We start from the raw sequence: 21,908 nt of genomic DNA, 5'->3' as shown, positions 1-21,908 counted from the left end.
AGAATGAATAACCCAGGTGATGTGCCTGTTTCAGCTGATCGGCAGCTTCATCTTGGCCATTGGCATTTATGCTGAGGTGGAGAGGCAGCGGTACAAAACTCTGGAGGGGGTCTTCCTTGCTCCAGCCATCATCCTCATCATACTAGGGGTTGTCATGTTTATCGTCTCCTTCATTGGTGTGTTGGCGGCGCTGCGAGACAACTTGACTCTCCTCAAAGTGGTGAGTTTGAACCTGACCCTCTCTGTCTCTTTTAGCCTTTTATAGCCAGTCTCGCATTTTGATTCTGGAGAAATGTGTGCAAAGGTCTTTAAGATCTAAAGTGGATTCACATTAGAGTCTTGACAGCGGTTCAATTTAAGAAGACCTGAAGAAGGATGGTTTGATGCAGATGGAGGATTTGAAGTGCAACTGAAGCTAAATCTGTGGTTGAATAGGAAATGGGGTGGGGGCGGGTTTCCAGGTCAATGGAGTAATTGACATGTAATTGAAGAAGCTCAGTAATCATATCCATGTACTCACCAGGGTTCTGCTTTCACAATTCAGTTCATTTACAGGTGAAAGTAATCAGACCTTTGACTTTCAATTGCACATTTTTAATGGGTCAAGCACCAGATATATTTGCATAGAATACATGTACAGTGAGACAAGCTTAGCAGTAAATGTCTGTTAAAAAGAGCTGGGGAAAAGTAATTTTAATATTTATAATATTTTTTATGATGGATAAAATTTTGCCTACGTTTTACAGTCCATTAATTCCAGGAACACAAATAATAATTATAGTATAATTAGTCATAATAATATAGTCAATATGTTAGTATCGTCTAATGAAGAATTCAGGTCTTCCAGAAGCAGGAACAGATAGAGAAATTATATATGAATACACGATGAATTAAAATTTCATGCCTGACCCTAACGGTCAGTACGTTTACGTGGACAACAATATTCCGATATCAACCCGATTAAAACAATACACTGATTAAGAAACTAGCATGTAAACAGCAATTTCTGATTAACGTAATCCGACTAAAGTCATACTCGAAGTAACCACAAATCGAATTAAGACATGTGGAGTATTCCTATTTTAGCCGCATTATCAACGTGCATTACAGACATGTACACACCTTAATCACACTATTAACGTCGGGTGGCCGTTTTCACCGCATTTTGCGACAGGACATGTACACACACGGCAGTGCTCAACCGTTTGACGGCAAACAAGAGAGCACGGCTGTGTGTGAAACCGCATAATCAACTACTATATAGTAGGCGAAATACACGTCTATAGTAGGTGAAATACTTGGTTTCGGACAGCCCATCAGTCATCTATTTGCACGTATAGCATGACAAATAATTAACTGCACTTGAAGCTTTCGTAACATTAAAAATTAAACGCCCAAAACTGTATACGGTACCATAACGAAGACCAACTGTATGAAGGGAACGTCGGACGGCGTGGCGTGGGGACCTAATGATGTGTGCTGTTAATCGATCTATGCTCTATAACATGTAAAATGGGAACATGAAGGGAATATTCTAAAAGCAACTCATGTACACACCTTAATCAGAATATTGTCTTATTCAGAATAGGTCAATAATTAGATTACTGCTGTCCATGTAAGCATAGTCAGTGACAAATAAACTAACCAATCCTCATTATCCAACTCTCTCTTTATGTAATGCTGAACATACTCTCCTCTCGCAGGGATACTTTCTTAAAGCTTTATTTTTCCATCATGTAGAGTGACAAACACCATCAGGGTACACCGTGCTTCAGGCCTAAAATAAAAATTGAAGCCTGTGACCCTTGACAAGTCTGTCAATTTTTATTTCTTCTGGGTTTTTTGAGCAAACACAACAATAGCACAATTTATGTTTACTATTAAAACACCTCTTGTTCCTAAATGTAGATTATTGATTTTTGTGCTCACCTTCTTCTGTTGCTCATTGCAGTTCCTCTACACATTGGCAATCTGTCTGATTTTGGAGCTCACAGGTGGAATTGCGGCTCTGCTGTTCAGGAACCGAGTAGGTCTCAGTTTCTCACTCCGAGTGCAATAGGTTTGAAATGTGTTCAATGAGAGTGCCATCTTAGGATGAAGTAGTGTGTGATGGGTATGCTTTCCATGCTATGCTTTTTCTACTCCTATTAAAACTCAAATTAAAATCATAATGTAAACACAATTTTTAGGGTTACTAATGTATCAGGAAGGAGTATTTCAGTGATTCTAGAGTTCAGTCACGTCGTCTATTAAGCAATGTGTTTCCAGTTACACAACTATCCGCTACTTGGCCATATGGAAAATACAGTTATGCATTTTGTATTACAAATTTCTACAAGTTGTGGTTTTATGTCTAACAATAAACACCCTCTCCAGGCTGCTAATAACAAGTCAGTCATTGCTACTGATGGTGGCACTTTTCATAAATTGATTGATAGACAGAGATTTCTATAGTTTTCAAAGTGCATAGCCACTGATGAACTACAGTATAGTGTGCTATAGATGTACAGACTGTGCTGACCCTTTTTGGAAAATAGATTGGACATATGAACATTTATTTGATTGTTTTTAATTGTATTTTTTATGGCCTTGCACATTGAGATTATGTTTGCATTTGCTGCAATCACCGTTGATATTCCTTCATGAAACATATCCTCATCTGTAGCAACAGTCAACCCCATCTTGACATGTAGTTCAGAAATTCATTAGTAAAATGGAGCAGAAATCCATGTTAATGTAAGACTTCAGTGTGACAAAATGTGAACAGAGTAAAGGATTTTGATTCGTTTATAAATTAAATTGTTTGGGTCATTTTTTTATTTTATTTCAGAGTTTAATGGCTTCTGAAGAAGATAATTGCCTTTACTTTAGCTTATATTTAAAGGCTGACATTCAGCTTTGAGAGCAGTAAAAAAAAAAATCATGCTTGTTTGTAATAGTAGAAGAGGTTGGACTGGAAATGTCAAAAATGTTTTTATTATCTCAGTGTACAATTTAGTTAAATTGTATTTTGTTTTCCTATTTCAGACAATGAATCTTCTTAACAAAAATGTTCGTAAAGGCATGGTGAATTACTACGACGATCTAGACTTCAAAAACTTGATGGATTTTGTTCAAATGCAGGTAAGAACTTGCAGAGTCCAAATTTGATTTTAATAGATTTTTTAGATTTCTTGCGTATAGTCTTTGTTTATTTTCCATATCCATGATAGCATGATTATTTCTAAGACAGTATCCATGCTACTGACTGTTCTAAAGAGATCATTGTAAGAAAAAATTAAGATGTCGACGAAGATCTCAAAGAAGAATAACTTTATTACAGCATGGCAGTGACAAAGTACATTAAGCACTTTTGGTTCGTTGGAGTCAAAGTGAACCCCGAACAATATCAGGACAGACATTTTATACTGTGTTTCAAACCAGGTTTTCTGTATGTAATGCAAAGAAGTTTCATTCTAAATGTAAATTACAGATAGCATTTGATGTGATCACTTTCGTTCTCACAGTACTGATGTTGTTACAAATGACCCCAAATGATGAAGGATGATGATTGGATTATCGAGACAAATGTCTTTCTGAATGCTAATTATGGTCACGTAGCCCTTTGTTCAGGGAAGGATCTTGATGTCCCACTGCCGCTTCCATGCTATAACTGTGTGAATGTGACTTTAGGTGGTATTATATGCATATTGCTGAGTCCCAGATAAATTGTCCCTTTGATAATTCTGCCTTTTTGGGGAACAAACTTATCCTAACACAGTTCGGGGTGGAATCTGCTGAGAGGCAGTCTGTGATTTCTTACATCATTATAGATTTCCCATCATCTGATAGCTAAAAAAAAACACCACCTCTCAACAAGTTTTACCCTTAGCTCACCTGTCTGCAAAAATTTCTGAACAGTAATTGAGAGCTATTGATGTAAGTGTAGAGTTAGTAAGGGATACAGTCGCCTTGTCATATGGGAAGCAGTACCACTAGAGACCAAGATTTGACTGCAGGCTTTCATTACAGCCAATAGGAAGCACACTTGATTGGAAGAACACAGTTGATTGGTGACTAAGAGGAACTGATTAAACAAGGAAATCAGGTCCTGCTTTGTTGGAATGAAAGCCTGCAGTTCTTTGCAGATAAGATTGAAGACCACTGCTGTTCACCAGCTACAAAGTCATGGTTACTCTGGCGTAGTTGTCTGCTAAGTATGAAAGCTGTTTAAATCAATACTCTAGTTCAGATGTTTCCAACCAGTTTTGACAACCTCTTTATTTTTTTACATGTTTAACCTGACAAAGATATATAGTGGGGGAAATAAGTATTGGATGCGACAACATTTTTTTCAGTAAATATATTTCCAATGAGGCTGTTCACATGAAATTTTCAACAGACATCAATATTGACTCAAGAAATCCAGAAACATAAAGAATTCACAACATTAAAGTCCATAAATAAAGTTATGTGTAATAAAGTGGAATGACACAGGAAAAAAGCATTGAACACACTAAGGAAAAGCAGTTCTAGAAGGCAAGTAAGGCAATGAACCAGCTGAAATCTGTAAGTAATTATACCTATAAAAAGTATTTTTTTTATAAGCAAAGAGCTCTCCCAAGACCTTTGCAACCTTATTGTTGTGAAACATTGATGCAATTGGATACAGACATATTTCAAATCTTCTGAATCCTCCAGTAAGCACCATTGGGGCCAGTCACGCAGAAGATCTCCTCGCAATATTTCTGACCAGTGAGTCAGAAGAATAGACAGAAGAGTAGCCCAAGAGCCAAGGACCACTCGGTAAGAGCTCCAGAAACACTTGAAGGCAGCAGGTGCCATCGTCACAGAGAAAGCAGTACGCAACACACTCCACTGCTCATGCTCACCCCGCAAGACTCCATTACTAAAGAAAAGGCATGTCGAAGCTCGTTTAAAGTTTGCTACAACTCATTGATGCAACTCCTATGAAATACTGGGAGAGTGTAGTCTGGTCAGACGAGAGCAAAATTGATCTTTTTGGCTGTTGTACTACACACCATGTTTGGAGAAGAAATGGCACTGCACATCACTCGAAAAACATTATACCAACAGTGAAGTTTGGAGGTGGAAGCATCATGGTGTGGGGCTGTTTTTCATCACATGGTACTGGCAGACTTCATATAATTAAAGGAACAATGAATGGAGCCCTTTACTGGGAGATTATTGAGAAGAATCTGCTGCCATCCACCAGGATGATGAAGATGAGACGTGAGTGGACCTTCCAGCAGGACAAAGATCCAAAGCATACAGTAAAGGAAACTCTCAATTAGTTTCAGGGGGAAAAAAATCAAGGTGTTAGAATGGCCCAGTCAATCTCCTGACTTGAATCCAATTGAACAAGATTTAAAGACAATATGTTTAGAAGAATGGACCAAAATCACACCTCAATACTGCATTAATTTCTTCATACAGGAAGCATCTTGAAGCTGTCATTACAAAAAAGTCTTCTCCACTGGGGGGGTAATGAAAGATAAAGGTATACTTTTAAAATCAAATTTACTGTTCCATTACAATTTCTATCACAGTCTCTCAAACCCCCTCAAATGCCCCTGAGAAGCCTTCTCTATTAAATGAAATGAAATACTACCATTTAGTTAATCAACAATGTGCCACCTACTGTATATAAGCTATCAATTAGCTAAACATATATTTGACACAGAGTAATCAGTATGAAGTATATTTTGTTTTTTATATATGAAATCAGTCACAATTTAATATGGCAATGTGAATTGTGCCAATCACTGCTGATATACGTTCATTATATTACTGCTGATGTACATTCATACCATCATCTCTAGCACCCAGGTCAAACCTGCTCTTTCTTTTAGCGAATGAATTCTCACAATTCCTTATTAAACATTCCTCTCAACTGGTTTGTGACTAGGATTTAAGAAGTAGTACGTTTATGAAGGCAGCACAGTGCATTCATAAAATCCTGACAGATTTCTCAGTTCTTTGCATGCCAATAGCTTAAACTCCTTCACTTTTGTCTGCTCACTGCCCAAGTGCTCGAATCTGTTTAGATGTTCACAATTTATGCAAAGATGGTATGCCTTGTTTGAATAAATAGAGATTTATTATTTCGGAATTTTACTGAAAAGGCAAGTAGTTGCCAATGGTTTGTATAATCATTGCTTCTCAGGCTCATGTCTGACGCCTATCAACAGTCACATTATGCACATTTGTCCTTTTCAAAGGGCCTCAAAGTAAGCGTAAGCCTTTTGGCATTTCCACCTGTCTGAGATCCTTTCCAATACAACACCCACGGCTCAGTGGGTCATGCAGATTTTGTGGCTCATGCTGGGAGGTCCAAACCGGTCCACAGAGCACGGTTAAAATCTGCCCACTCTGCGCTGGTCAGTGGTTCGCATCGTGTTACCTAGTGAGACTTTGAGTTGTTTGGCTCCACATACCATTACTCACCTGTTTTTAAATTCCTGCCAAGATAGTAAATATCAATTCTCTCTGGGCATCACGTGGTCTTCACCTCTTGACCTTAGTTTACAAGTATGTAACTGTGGTAGCAGTTAATGGCAGTCTGTAATCTGTCAGAGCTTTTGGAATCTGTCAGAGAAGCTCTGTATTTTCTGCAAATGTTGGACGTTATTTAATTACAAAACACATTATAGCTTTGTCACATCCATCTTATTATATTAAGTAGGTCTGGGCCATATGACTGTATAATAATGTGATAGTGATAAATTATGGCACAGTACAATTGTCACAAAGGGTATTGCAGGTATCATCAGTACTTATAACACTGTCTTACTCACAGATAGCTGATTGCATATTAAAATATTTTTGTTAAATATGCAAGTATTGTAGATTATGAGTATCTTTTGAGTATAGTTTTTTTTTTTTTTTTAATAGGATTTGCATGCAGCACTAGCATTTTGATGGCACTCTGTCAGCAAACCTAAATATTGGGATATAATATTTTCGCCACAGCACTAATGAAATCTCAAAACTGATTGGTCAGAAGGTATTGATTTAGTTTTCTAAAACAGTAGCTCTTAGAGTAGTTCCAGCTGCAAGGCAAATCTAATATTTTATTGTTTCTATAGTAACAACTCAGTCTCTGGAATTATTTATATGGTATTTTCTGAGGAGATGTTTATTTAGCATTATTGGAACGAGTCTCCAGTGTCACCACTTAGTAACAGTCAAAGTTAAGCTGTTCCTAAAAGTTTTCAGACACAGGAAAGTCTTCTGGACAGATGACTCTGTGCTTTGCAGTTTCTCTGTAACATGAGTAACTGTTTTTTTTTTTTTTTTTTTTTTTTGGGGGCTGATTAACTTGAGGCGAGAGAGAAAAAGAGAGGCTTGTGAAGGACTGTTTATAGCTGATATAATGCATGTCATCATCAGCTGCTGATGATGATAGTTGCAGTAGTAGTAGTTGCAGTAATGGTAGTGGTTGCAGGTGTTGTTGTTGCAGTAGAAGTTGGATGTGTTGTAGTAGTTGTTTTTGTAATAGTAGCAGTAGTTGTTTTTGTAATAGTTGCAGTTGTTTTGCAGTAGTTGTTGTTGCAGTAGTAGTTATTGTTGTTGCAGTAATAGTGTTGTTGTTGCAGTAGTAGTTGTCATTGCAGTAGTGTTGTTGCAGTAGAAGTTGCTGGTGTTGTAGCTGTTTTTGTAATAGTTGCAGTTGTTGCAGTAGTAGTTGTCGTTGCAATAGAAGTTGCTGTTGCAGTAGTTGTTTTTGTAATAGTTGCAGTTGTTGTTTCAGTAGTAGTTGGTGTTGCAGTAGTAGTAGTTGTTGCAGTAGTAGTTGGTGTTGTTGCAGTAGTAGTTGGTGTTGTTGCAGTAGTAATTGGTGGCGTTGCAGTAGCTGGTGTTGTTGCAGTTGTTGTTGTAGTAGTAGTAGTTGGTGCTGTTGCAGTAGTTGTTTTTGTAGTAGTTGTTCTTGCAGTAGTAGTTGTAGAAGTTGCAGTTGGTGTTGTAGTTGCTGTTGTTGCAGTAGTAGTAGTTGCAGTTGTTGCAGTAGTAGTTGCAGTTGTTGTTGCTGTAGTAGTAGCAGTAGTAGTAGTTGTTGCAGTTGTAGTAGTTGCCGTAGTAGTAGTAGTAGTACTTTTGTAGTATTATTAATATTCGTATTAGTAGTACTACTGCTGTTCATTTTTACTCATTCATCAACTATGTGCCACAGCAGAGACTTTGTGTTAAGTTGGACAGGATCTAGTGACTGCTTAAATAATTGCCTCAGAATATATTCTGCTCAGATCAGATGAGGGACTGGCATATGAATTGCGATGCGCTAGGGAATTGTGATGTCTAGGGAATGAGAAAGAGAACTAATATTTATTCATTTATTTCCTCCTGAAAACTTTGGCTCAATAAATGAATACAAATCAGCATAGATAATTCATTTTACTTTCCATACATCATGCCTTGTTGACCCAGGTTCATTTCACTCAGACAATCTTACCAGTTACTCATTATAATTAAGTGTTGTGTTGTTTGATGTGTTCTGGCAGTATAATAATCCTGCAGCACCTAACACTGGAGCATAGCATCACAGTAGTACCCTCAAAGTTTCTTAATATTTTTCATCAAAATATAAGCATGTGAAAAATTAAGTATGCCCCATGGAAATTGTTGGGTTTTTTGTTTTGTTTTGTTTTTGCATATTTGGACAAGCAACCATTTCATCATCTTTGAAACAGTGGATATTAATGAAGTTGATATACTTTGAAAAAGCTAATTTTCCTTGTGGTTTTGTTTATCATTTATTCAACAGAAATATCAATAGATGCGATATTCTTCTGTGGAAAAAATAATTACACCCTTGGCCTCAGAAGCTAGTATTGCCCCCTTTAGCAGAAATAACTTCTTGTAGGCATTTTGCACAATCGTCCACCAGTCTTTGACATAAGCTTGCTGGAATTTTTGACCACTCTTCCATGCAATATTCTTTCAGTTGCAAGATGTTTTAGGGTTTTCCTGCATGTACTGCCCATTTCAAGTCCCCCACGACATTTCAATGGGATTCAAATCCAGTCTTTGACTAGGCCATTCCATAACCCTCCATTTCTTCTTTTTGAACCATTCCTTGGTTAGTTTTCTAGTGTGCTTAGGATCATTAGCCTGTTGAAAGGTCCAACCTCAGTTCAACTTTGGGACAGACGTCCTCACACTATCTTCAAGCACTCATTGATATGATGCAGAATTCATAGCTGAATCAATGAATGCAAGCTGTCCAGTCCCTGAGACAGCGAAGCAACCCCAAACCATAACATTTCCACCACCGTGCTTCACAGTTGGCATGAGGTGCTTCTCCTGAAAAGCTGTCTTTGGTCTGCGCCAAACATGTCTGCTGTTACTGTGGCCAAACAACTCTATCCGTGATCATTCCAAGAAGCCTGGTCTTAAACTGTAGACTTGCAAAGGCAAACATTTCTTGGCACGCCTCACATGCAGGTCATATTTATGCAATCTCTTTCTGATTGTAGAAGCAGGCACTTTGACACCAACATTTGCAAGACTTACTAGCAGATCCTGTGATGAAATTTTGGGGTTCTTGGAGACTTCTTTTTGTATCAGATGATTTGCTCTTGGGCTGAATTTGCTGAGACAGCCAGTCGTGGACAAATTGGCAGTCATTTGAAATCTGTGCCATTTGTAGATGATTTTCCTTACAGTGGAATGATGTATTTAAAATAATTTATAGATCTTTTTAAATCTCCCTTGCAAGACTCTGGCATCCACAACCTTTTTTCTGAAGACCTTACAGAACTCTTTAGATCTTAGCATGATGACACCACACACCTCAATAACAAAGGGAACACCAGACACTAGATATGAGAGATGTATAATTAAGACAAGTTCCACCTGCACTCCCTAAGCAGGTTCTAATCACTGGCATCCAATCGTAAGCATATGATTCTAATTTTATGGATTTTAAGGTGTGATAAATGTAGGGGTGTACTTACTTTTCCATTTGACTGATTTGTTTTTTGTTCATCTACATTGTGAAAATTACTACAAAATGTTTGCTTGTCCAAATATGTCAAAAAAGCCTTTTCCATGGGGTGTACTTATTTTTCATGTGTCCTTTCTCAGGTTTTAATCTGATGTATTTATATATGATGACAAATGTGATTTTATTTTACCTAGTTCAAATGCTGTGGCGGGATGGAGTACAGCGACTGGGCAGTGAACATGTACCACAACTGTTCATCCCCAGGACCACTGGCCTGCGGAGTGCCTTATACATGCTGTGATAGCAAGGTTTGTCTCTTTCACTATCCACACTTGATAGTGTATTAAAGATTTCAACCTTTTATTTTTCTTTGCATGTCCACTGTCCTCTACACCTCTGGTGCTTGAACTGGTGTCTTGGTGACCCTCAGGGGTTCGTGAAGCATAGCTCATAGGTCCAGATTGTGTTACTGTGATGGAAATCACAAGCCACCATTTTCACAGCTATTGTATTTATCATTGAGTTCTCAGCATGTTTAACTTTCGCCTATGTCCCCATTGGAATGTAGTGGATTAAGTAAGTAAAGTAAGTAAGCTTATTTAACTGGCTGCTTGAATCTTTTTGCGTTCTATTTTATCTGTTTCATTTATTGGTCTGGCTTCTTGCTTAGTTTTCAGTCTCTCCTTGTAAGTAAGGGCAGCAGTGTCTGCCATATTGCCCTCAAAGCAGCTAAGCTAGCTAAATTTAATTGAAAAGAGTAGTGACTAACTTAACATAATTTAAAGGGAACTTTAGACTTAGAATTTATTTAGAATATTTTGGACAAGCGAAGAGAGCACTGTCTCTAACTAATGCTGAGATGTTTTGGGTTTTTTTTTTATTCACAACCCACTCGCCCACACTCCTATTGACCCCCAGATGCACGGCATCTGTATTAAAAGCCGGTTGTCCAATAAGTGTTGATCTTTCCTTCCATTAAAACGCAGTGTACTTGAAATTGCCATGGAAGCCCATAGAAGCAGTGCGACATGGGAAAGGGTCTGTAGCTGAAAACTTTACAAGAGCTTCAGAATTTACAAGTGCAACACTCTTAGTCACAAAATAACTTCCTTTTTTGGTGCTGCTTTAGAGACAAACATAAATGTTTTTGCTGCCAGCCTTAAGCAGTTTTCCCTCAAGATAAAGATCTTTACTCTCATTTGAATTATTAACACAATTTGAGTTACTTTTTAACGAATGTAATAATAACTGACCCAGAGCTAATGGAGAGTTTACAGCATCACTGTGGTAAGGCACAAATTGGATGTTTGGATGATTTAGCCCTTAGGGTTTGCTGGTTTCCTCACTTTAATATACCTTTTAAAAAAATTGTGGGTTTTTTTTTTGTTTTGTTTTTTTTTAACTGATTTGAGTCTCTTAAGTCTTTTACTTGGCTTTGCTTTCTGTCTGTGAACAGCATGTTTGATTTTTGAAATTTCCTTCCCCTTCAGTCATGTAAATTGACTTCCAATTCCAGTTGTTTTCTTTCCTCTGTTCAGTTGTTTCCCCAGATGGACTTTATTATATATTGCATTTCAAAACATGCTTTATGTCAGCACTGTTGTACCTGTTGCATGGTTATGTAACTCCAGCCTGATCTAAAACATAGTTTCCATCCTTTAGCTTTACCTATTATTATTCTGCCTGTTTTTGCTACAAAATGTAATCTTCAGTGAATATATATATATATAAATATATATATATATATATATATATATATATATATATATATATATAATCTACACACACGCACACACTACAGAACTGATATGTCAGTGTATGCATATTTTACTTATTTTAAATGCTATATTTCTACATACTGTATATTCTATAATTGCATACATTGTGTATATACTGTATGTCAAGTATAATTTCAACCAGTATATTTTAAATTCTGTATTGCTAAATACATTATATGGCCAAAAGTATGTGAACACCTGACCATCGTACCTGTGCTTTTTAAACATAAAATTCCAGATTTAGTCCCCCTTTGCTCTTCTGCAAAGCCTTTCCACTAGATTTAGGAGCATGGCTGTGGGGATTTGTGCTCATTCAGCCACAAGAGTGTTAGTGAGGTCAGGCACTGATGTCAGGTGAGGAGGCCTGGCATGCAGTAAGAATTTCAGTTTATCCCGAAGGTCTTCAGTGGTGTTGAGGTTAGGGCTCTGTTCAGGCCACTCAAGTTCTTCCACTCAAACCTTGGTAGACCATGTCTTCATGGAGCTCGCTTTGTGGACATATGCATTGTCATTCTGGACCATGTTTGGGCCTCTTGGTTCCAGTGAAGGGAAATTGAAATGCTACAGCATACTAAGACATCCTGTACAATTGTGTGCTTCCAACTTTGTGGCAACAGTTTGGGGAGGACCCACATTTGGGTGTGATGGTCAGGTGTCCACAAACTTTTGGCCATATAGTGTATTTATACACTCAGCAGCCACTTTAATAGTAACACCTGCTCATTCATGCAACTACATCAAACATCAGAATGTGGGGAAAAACAAAAAAACATCCAATGAGCTGCAATTCTGCAGGTGGAAATGGCTTGTTGATTAGCAAGATCAAAGTAGAATGGCCAGACTGAGATACTCACCATGGTTGAAAAGATTGGTTATTTGAGTTAGGGAACCAGTCTGGCCATTTTCCTCTGACCTCTCTCATCAGCAAGGTGATTAACCAAATCCATGTCTTTGAACCAAATCCTTGTTTCACACTCCAATTATATATACAAAGACTCAACCGAAGAAATCTAATCTAGTCTATAATCAAATATTTATGATGTCAAAATATCAGGAATTATATGATAAATGAATTTTAGTGAAAATGAAATCAGAGTTTATAGTAATGGATTTGAAAGGGTACCAGCTGTATGATTGGAAAATGCTGTTTAGCAGAACATCTCTGGGAACTCTCTAAAGAGCACTGTGGGAGATCAGCAAGAAATGATCCACAACTGTAAATGGTAAATGGCGCACTTATGTAGCGCTTTAATCTAAAGCGCTTTACACTGTGTCTCATTCACCCATTCACACACCAATGGTAGCAGTGCTGCCATGCAAGGCGCTAACTTGCCATCAGGAGCAATTTGGGGTTCAGTGCCTTGCCCAAGGACACTTCAGCATGTGGAGTCATGTGGGCCGGGAATTGAACCACCAACCCTAAGATTAGTGGACAACCCGCTCTATCACCTGAGCCACAGCTGCCCCGCAACCGCTTCTGAGAGTTACCCTTAACATTTATGTGCAAGTATTTCTATGACCGTGTTGGATGGAGAGTGAAATAATTGCACAGAGGCTTGGTGCTTCATTTGCTAATCAAACTTCTGTACATAGTTGAAGGAACAGTAGCAGATTTTCTTCCTGGTCGTTAATTTGTACACACTATTTCTTCTCGTTTTACCTTTGTAGCACTCTATATCTCCTGAATGTTTATTGTAGTAAAAGAGTTTATGCTGAAATACGGAAATCCTTGAAAAGCCCAATAATGTAAAATGAAATGAGTAAAATATGTGCAAGTTTCATCATGAGAGAAGTTTTAAGAATGTACTACTGTCTTAATATAAGGGATAATATTAGGGTGTAAACAGATAAAGAACCGATATACTGTAAAACAGATATAAAAAAATAAAAAAAAAATAAAAAAAACAGTGAACAGAAGATAGAGCCAAATGGTTTTCACCAGCATTAATGCAGTATATTATCAGTAATGCTTAAAAGGACAGTTTTAATGTTATGATGCAGCTTTTTCTTGTTTTGTCATGTCTCTGTTGATGTTAATCTGCATTTAATTTGTTTTTCAGTTAAATGAAGTTACAAATACGTTGTGTGGGTACAAAGCCCTAGAAAAACAGGTAGGTTTGATTACTCACAATGATACTGACTCACAATTACCCATCTCTCTCACAGACAAACGGAAAACACAGCGCAGGGTTTTAATTATTTTTGTATTTACAGATACAACCAAATAATAAAATTAATAGATTCAGCTGTTGAATGTGAAAGCTTAACTGGTTCACATTTATGCCGTTTTAATAGGCTCATATGCTTCTGGCACTTAATGAGTTTAAGTGTTTAGTTATTGAGTTTATTGCAAAAAAAACAAAAAAAAAACAATAAAATAATGAATGTGATTTATAGCTGTTTGAAATGGTAAAATATTTTCTTTCTGTTTGGGAACCATCAGAGATTAGAACTCATAGGCACCATATATGTGCGAGGATGCACTGATGCTGTCTTTCTCTGGCTAATGGATAACTACAAGATTATGGCTGGACTCCTACTTGGTATTTTACTTCCTCAGGTAAGAGTCATACTTATCAATACTTAGCAAATGAATGTAACAATAAAAATAATAATATTCTATTTAAAAAATAATATATCAAAATAAGAATACTCCCATATTCTCTAATTTTATGAAATCATATTTGCCAATTCATTCTTCATCTTCTTCTTCATCTTCATCTTCTTCATCTTCATGCTCAACACAAAAAAGTCCAGAATTGAACATGGACCATAGACATGTTCTGTTTATTTGAATACATTACAAACTAACGAGGAAGTCTTACAAACTAACCAAAAATCCTGAAAACTAGCATCATGGTAAAAAGAAAATGTTGTGCAGTCAAGGCAGGATAGAAAACTACTAACTCTAACTCTACTACTCTGTCCTGTCTGTCTCATGAATAAATTGAACTAACCTGACTTATGACAGATGAAACCAGTTGAAGTTTTCTGGACTTCATTAAACATATAATGAAGAAAAAGAACCGCATCCTGCTTCAGGAAATCATACATACAAAAAGGCACCAAAAAAAGAAGCCACACTTAGGAATTTAAATTTGAAGAAATTAGAATTTAAATCCTGTGCAATTGCAAACAAAATGGCAATAAATTCAATAAACTCTTGTCTTTCCTGAGTTGAAAGAGGAATTCTCATGCAGGAAATCAGGACAGTCAGAGGTCAGTACAAATCCATAAACGAATGTTCTGTTCTGCAAAACTGCAAGATCAGTTAATAATCAGTGGCTAGAGAGATACTTTATGGTAGCTCAGTGGTTAAAGTTTTGACCTGAAGGATGAGAGTTCAGTATGGCCTCTTGCATAGGCAGATATGAATCTCTCTCATGTTTTTCCAAATGACAGTTATCTTTCACAGTAATGAAAGCATTGTAAGTATGTAGAAGTGTTTATAATGGTTTCCTTTCATTTGTGATTTCTGTGCATGTTTCTGAAACTTGTCGTCGTTTGGTAAAAGCCTAGTACAGGTGTAAATAACATTAAAATTATATGTCTTTATTTAAAATGATGTTAGGACTAAAAGCTGTTGAAAATATTGTAGTAATACAAGCATAATATGTTCAATTTGGAACGAATTAGGTAATGGGTTCCAAGGTTTATCAAAATAGTTTTTTGACTCTCACACAAACATAAATGTGCTGTTTAGATTTCTCGGTACGTTTTCCACCATGGGAAAATCTTCAGGAGAGAGGACTTTGCGCTTTTTTGGTTATCTTGGTAAGAAAAGCTGCCTATTTTTGTGCTGTTAGCTTCAAGAGAGAGTAAAAGAGAGGCTGGTGAGGAAACAATTGTTAATACATGCTGTAACATAAGCGATAACAGGAACTTGTCTCACAGATGTTCCACACTATAAAGTGTAACTATAAATGGTTAAAAAAGAATGATGTGCTGTTCATTAATACATTAACTTTTTTAATCAATGTCAAATTGCTCTGGTATAAGATGAATAAAACACTTCAGGCATACTGTTATAGGAAAATAATCAACTTCATGGTGAAAACAATTGCTTGTCAGACCACACTGTCATGGATTATTTTCCTATAACAGCACACCCTTTCTTTTTTTTTCTAAAAAAAAAAAAAAAGCTCTGAAGATTTGAATAGAAAATATTCTCAGATCCATGGCATGAGTGATAGCTCCTACAGCAATACAATATGGCATAATTAATTATCACAGAATTTGTAACAGTATAAGAAACCGTTTCGCTCTATTCACGTTTGTGCCACAGAGGCTGATTAGACAAAGCTGAACGAGTTGATTAAAAGACATTTTGAAAGGCTATTGTGCTTTCATGCAAATCCACTGTTCACAGCAACAACAGTGCAGAATGAAACTGTCAGACTGTGAGCGCAAAAATTTCACTCACTCCTCGCTTCATTAACTCAACTGAGGTGAAGGTAAATGAGCAAAAAGGAAAGGAACCTTTTCTTTACTTTAGTATCAGGCGTAGAGTTTTGCTAAACTAATTCATATTCACATTTTACAAACCGTATTATAGAAGGATAAATCTTACATTTTTGCATCTGAGTAAGTGATATTAGAATCAGATGCTTACGCTTAGTTTTCTGTTTGAAGTGTGAGAAATATCTTCAGAGATGATGTCGTCAATGCTTGGCTCTCTGTTCAGTGATTATGCCTTAACACTGCTGCATTTCCTTGTCTTTGTAGCAAAAAAACATTTACATAAATGCCACATCAACACAAATCACCTTTCCTCAATTAGCCTTTGCAGTTTTTAGTTTAAGGTTATGGTGATTTAAAGTGCAATTTTGAAATAGTATAACATTTCCTGCTCTTTCTGATTTTCCGTCACATACGTCAAAGCTTTATTTCTTCTTTTTCCATCCATCTGTTTCTACTGCTGAGACACGGTGTAGAAGTGGCGGTCTCAGTAACTTAAACAAGTGAATACCATCACCAAATGAAATGCGAGGTAACAGTCATTCTAGCTTTATACTGCTACCTTAGACGTTGGACTTTTTTTTTTACTTGGCGCTCAATACATGACAAACAGCTCAAGATAGTGTTAACTAAATCTCTCAAACCCTTAGTGATAACTTTATCACACAAACACATTCTCTGGAAGACGATGTCTCAGCAATTGCTTGACTAAACCTTTAAGAAATGAATACAAACATAATACTTCAGATCTGTGAATGTGAAGCAGGAAAGTTTGTCTTAATTACGGTCCTGACATGCCTTCTGACTCTGCTGGCAAACTGCAAATCAGTTGTGTTCTCCTTTTGGTCAATCTTGTAGTAGTAGTGGTGGTGGTGGTGGTGGTAGTAGTAGTAGTAGTAGTAGTAGTAGTAGTATAGTAGTAGTAGTAGTAGTAGTAATGGTGGTGGTGGTGGTGGTGGTGGTGGTAGTAGTAGTAGTAGTAGTGGTGGTGGTGGTGGTAGTAGTAGTAATGGTAGTGGTGGTAGTAGTAGTGGTGGTGGTAGTAGTAGTAATAATGTTAGTGATGGTAGTAGTTGTAATGATAGTGGTAGTAGTAGTAGTGGTGGTGGTGGTAGTAGTAGTAATAATGGTAGTGGTGGTGGTAGTAGTAGTAATGATAGTGGTGGTAGTAGTAGTGGTGGTGGTAGTAGTAGTATCATCTTCAGAGCTGCTGCTGCTGATTTCTTCTTGGTCTAAAACACTAGAACACTTTGTTCTTACTAAAAGGCTATAGGTCTAGGTGTTGTGTCTGCTGATATTCTGTCTCATCACTGCAGGCTAAGATGAGAAGCTGTGTGATCTGGCAGACTGACACTTTGTTATTGAGGTTGCTGGTCATTTATTCATCAAAATGTTGACCCAGCACATATTACCTAGCGCACTCTCTTAGACAAGTCAAAGTGATTTTGATGTGTGCTGGTGCCCTGTTTGGTTTCTTGCAAGTGTTTTGCTTTTAACAAGTAACATCATCATGTGATTAATTAATTTCCATGAAATTGCACATTATATAAAAATGTTCTGGATATTCAATACCAAGCACAAAGATACTATATATATCTATATATATCTATATCTATCTATCTATCTGTATATCTATATATCTATATATCTATATATATATATATATATATATATATATATATATATATATATATATATATATATATATATATATATATATTAGTATTTTGCGATTGCAGAAAGGAAACTCCACAGTATTCAGAGCAGCTTGCCAATTTTAGCCCACTTCAATTCATGTGTGAATACAGCTGAAAGGTCTCATTTACCAACGAACATCACTACAAAAGACAGTGTAAACAATTTCGTACAATTGTGATTTCGCCAATTCTTGTTTTCCGCAAAAATGCACCAAAAAAGACGCACATTTTTTCAATCCTACAAATCAAGCATTTTTGGCCACAACAATTAGAAAAATAATAGGCGAAATCCTGTACCTACTGTAACCTGAATGCAATAAATCACTGTGGTAACTGTGTAGTAAAATTACTGAATAGTCTGTGGTCAGTCAATTTACTATCAAATACCAGTACTGTGTTTGATATATAGTCCCCATTATTGAAGTTCAGAGTATATCAATAACAAGATTAGTATTGTTTTTGACTGGATGTCACAGAATATTTGTTTTTTTTACTGTTGAACCAGGGTGAAACTGAAATTCTAACATTCATTCTTTATCTGTTAAAACCAAAGTTAGAAATCTTGTCATGACAATGGATTACTAATCTTGGCTTATAATAAGAACATCACCAAAGTTGTGTTTTATTACCGCAGAAATTTTTTTTTATTTATTTAAACCATAATCTTCTGTGTATACATGCTGACAGACAAATGATTGGCTAGTGACGCTCTAATCAACAGAGCAGTGAGTAACACCAGTAACTGTGATATTGCCGTGAATCGAACTCGCAACCTTCCCAAGACGATAATGAGAATATTTTTCTAGTATGCCACTCTGGAACCCTACATTATGCTTTTTATATGTGTCCACTATCACTACCAACTTTTACGTCATGAAACATCATAGCAGGTTTATTCAACGAAAGTTGGCTAAGGTCCAGCTACATAAAATTTCTTCCTTACAAAGGCCCAGATAAGCAGCTATTATCACTGGCTGTTAACCTCAGTTACCTTTCCATGCATAACCATTAAAATTAGTTTATGGCCTCAGACCTTTTGACTTTTGACTAGTGCCCTGGTCTCTAAATGGATGAGAGATCTGTTTTGAACTTAAGGTGAAGAATAAATACATATTTCTTTGTCCAGTTGTCCATAAACAGTTTTTGTTTTCACTTCACAAATCAGACCAGAGAAGGTAAACACTTTTGTTTTTTTTTTTTGTTTTTTTAAATCTATGAAAATCTGACTCTTCTCCACCACCAAAAGTACATACAATGGGCACATGAGCATCAGAACTGGACCATGGAGCAATAGAAGAAGGTGGCCTGGTCTGATGAATCACATTGTATTTTACATCATGTGGATGGCGAGGTGTGTGTGTATCGCTTACCTGGGGAAGAAATGATACCAGGATGTTCTGCTGGGAAATCTTGGCTCCTGGATTTCATGTGGATGTTATTTTGTGGACCAAGTACACCCATTCATATTCCCTAACGGCAGTGGCCTCTTTCAATTCTCCCTGCCACAAAGCAAAATTGTTCAGGAAATGATTTGAGGAGTATGACAGACACTTCATGGTGTTGACTTGGCCTCCAGAATTCCCCAGATCTCAATCCAATCTAGCATCTGAGGGATGTGCTGTACAATCAAGTCCGATCCATGGAAGCCACACCTTGCAACTTATAGGACATAAAGGATCTGCTGCTAAGGTCTTGGTGCCGGATATCACAGCACACCTTCAGAGGTCTTATGGAGTCCATGCCTCGACCTTTCAGAGCTGTTTCGGCCGCACAAGGGGGACCTACACAATGTTAGGCAGGTGGTTTTAATGTTATGGCTGATCAGTGTGTGTACCTCATCTCTGTTAATTGCAGTTGTTCAAAAAAGTTCTGAATGGTTACCTTCAGTAAAAATATTTTTAAGTATTAATTCAGCTAGTGTTTCCAGCTGTGTTCATAGGCTCATTATGCAACACCCTGGTTTAACAAAGCCATACTTTAAATTAAATGTTCTGCTTAAACGGGGGAAAGTGCAGGTGTTCCATCAGATTAGCACTTTAAATAAACACCTCCCTCTGAGAGCTGGGTTCAGATGTCTGCCGTGCATCACTCTAACTTTGATTTTAAAAGAACGCTTTATGAAGTGTTCATCATTACACAGAGGCCCATGTGCCTCATCGTATGCTTATAGATTTGACTACTGTGGGTGTTGCGCTTCTCATTTTTGCTTTTTACAAATACACAATTTCAAATCGCAATACTTTACATTTCTCGGTTATGTTGGCGGAGTACAAACATGGTGGAGTTTACATTAGACTAGCCGCTCTGTGTCTGTAGGCAGTCACTTCACAGGAAATGAGGCAGAGAGGACAAGAGGAATGAGCTGTGATGTTGCCATCAAGAGGAAACGGCTGAAGAATTTTAAGTGTCTCCGGTGCTCCGATGAAGTTCTCCGCACTGATGTATATGTATACAAGTATAAAGATGAACATAATACTATTCGAAGCCAGTTATTTGTATGCTACTCATAACATTCTCAGCTTTTTATTTCTAACCTTGTAAAATGTTTTATCTATATCATTTTGACGATTAGTAAAAATTTATCCATCTATGAAAAAATATTGTTCCAAATGTGTAGATTTATTCATATATTATAAGATATAAACTCTTTTGAACTGTAATATGCAATAAGTATATGAACATTAGTCAGATATGGATAAATTTTCATTTTGTGTGTTTTAAAAAAATAATAAAATTCTTATGGAAAATATATATATATATATTTAATCATTAAACAGGAACAAGATCCAGCAGAGTTCGAGGCTATGATGGATAAATCTGTCGTGTGTGTGTGTGTGTGTGTGTGTGTGTGTGTTTAAGGCTGGCATTTGCCCAGTACTGTATCAGCAATGAAGTTATGCATGGCTTACTGACTGATCTCTTTCTGTAAATGGCAGTGCCATAGCCCAAGTTGAGAAAAAGCAACTTGAGATGTTTATGCCTGAAGGGTAATCTCTTAAAATTAACCTTTTGGGAATTTCTACATTATCACGAATAAGTGCGCAGGCATCGGAAAATTTGTGTATACCTGGTTGTTGTAAGAACGCCTGAGTTGAAATTCCTAAATACCGAGCCTACAACTAAGCATCTGTTAGCACCCACAATTCCTTGCAGACTGAGCATGCACATATATCTTCTTTCAGTGGATTTTCTGAATAAGGTGTTTACATGTGTCAAATTTCCAATTAAAGGCATATTCCAAGGGTGGGAATTAGAATATTGTCTTAATCTGAATCGGGCAATCAGATTGTGTCGTTTACATGACTCGGTACTAATTAGAATATTGCCAAATTCCGAATAATATGCATGTAAGCGTTGTCAGTGTTTAAAATGAAACAAGAACGGTTTGAGTTTGAGTTAACGATGTTAAGAAGAGATGGTGCAGTTTGTCATTGTTGATTCATGTGAGCCCTAGATTTACAGGTTTCAAAAAATGACTGTTGTTATCTGGAATATTTCTTTTCTAATATTGTATACTGGGTACCATTTTTAATGAAATGATTTTGGAGATCATCAACTTATCAACTACTAATAAGAATAGTCAGTTTCTACATTTACATTTATTCATTTAGCAGATGCTCTTATCCAGAGTGACTTACAAATGAGGAAATACAAGCAAAGCGATATATCGAGCGGAGAACAATACAAGTAGTGCTACCTTACATGATTTATAATTAGTTCTAGAGAAGCAAAGTGCGCAGAGTAGAGGTGTTTTGTTTTTTTAATAATGTGGGATTGGCATTTTAGGGATTAGTTACGTGCTCACAGAAGAAGTAGGTCTTTAGGTAGTTTTTGAAGATAGTGACAGATTCTGCAGTCCGGATTGAGGTTGGAAGTTCATTCCACTACTGAAGGACAGTTAGTATGAAGGTTCTGGAAAGGGACCTTGAGCCACGCTGAGTAGGCACTACTAAACGCCGGTCATTAATCGATTGCACAGGGAATGTGAGCCTCAAGGAGAGAGTTGAGGTAAGAGGGTGCTGATCCAGA

General features: G+C 36.9%; 1 protein-coding gene across 1 annotated transcript in view; it reads left to right on the top strand.

The window, feature by feature from the left end:
* Positions 1–21,908, top strand: part of tspan15 (tetraspanin 15) — a gene marked incomplete at its 5' end in the record, with an annotated part of 44,424 nt that overhangs the window by 18,341 nt on the left and 4,175 nt on the right. The window contains 6 exons of the mRNA XM_017464700.3: positions 35–220; positions 1,952–2,026; positions 3,028–3,123; positions 10,141–10,254; positions 13,785–13,835; positions 14,168–14,284. Coding sequence (XP_017320189.3) covers positions 35–220; positions 1,952–2,026; positions 3,028–3,123; positions 10,141–10,254; positions 13,785–13,835; positions 14,168–14,284 — 639 coding nt within the window. The remainder of the gene's footprint in view (positions 1–34; positions 221–1,951; positions 2,027–3,027; positions 3,124–10,140; positions 10,255–13,784; positions 13,836–14,167; positions 14,285–21,908) is intronic.

The sequence above is a fragment of the Ictalurus punctatus genome, chromosome 3 (assembly GCF_001660625.3).
Source record: "Ictalurus punctatus breed USDA103 chromosome 3, Coco_2.0, whole genome shotgun sequence".
NCBI classification, from domain to species: Eukaryota; Metazoa; Chordata; class Actinopteri; order Siluriformes; family Ictaluridae; genus Ictalurus; species Ictalurus punctatus.
The sequence above is the reverse complement of the archived record's forward strand: the minus strand, read 5'-3'. Positions and strand labels throughout refer to the sequence as shown.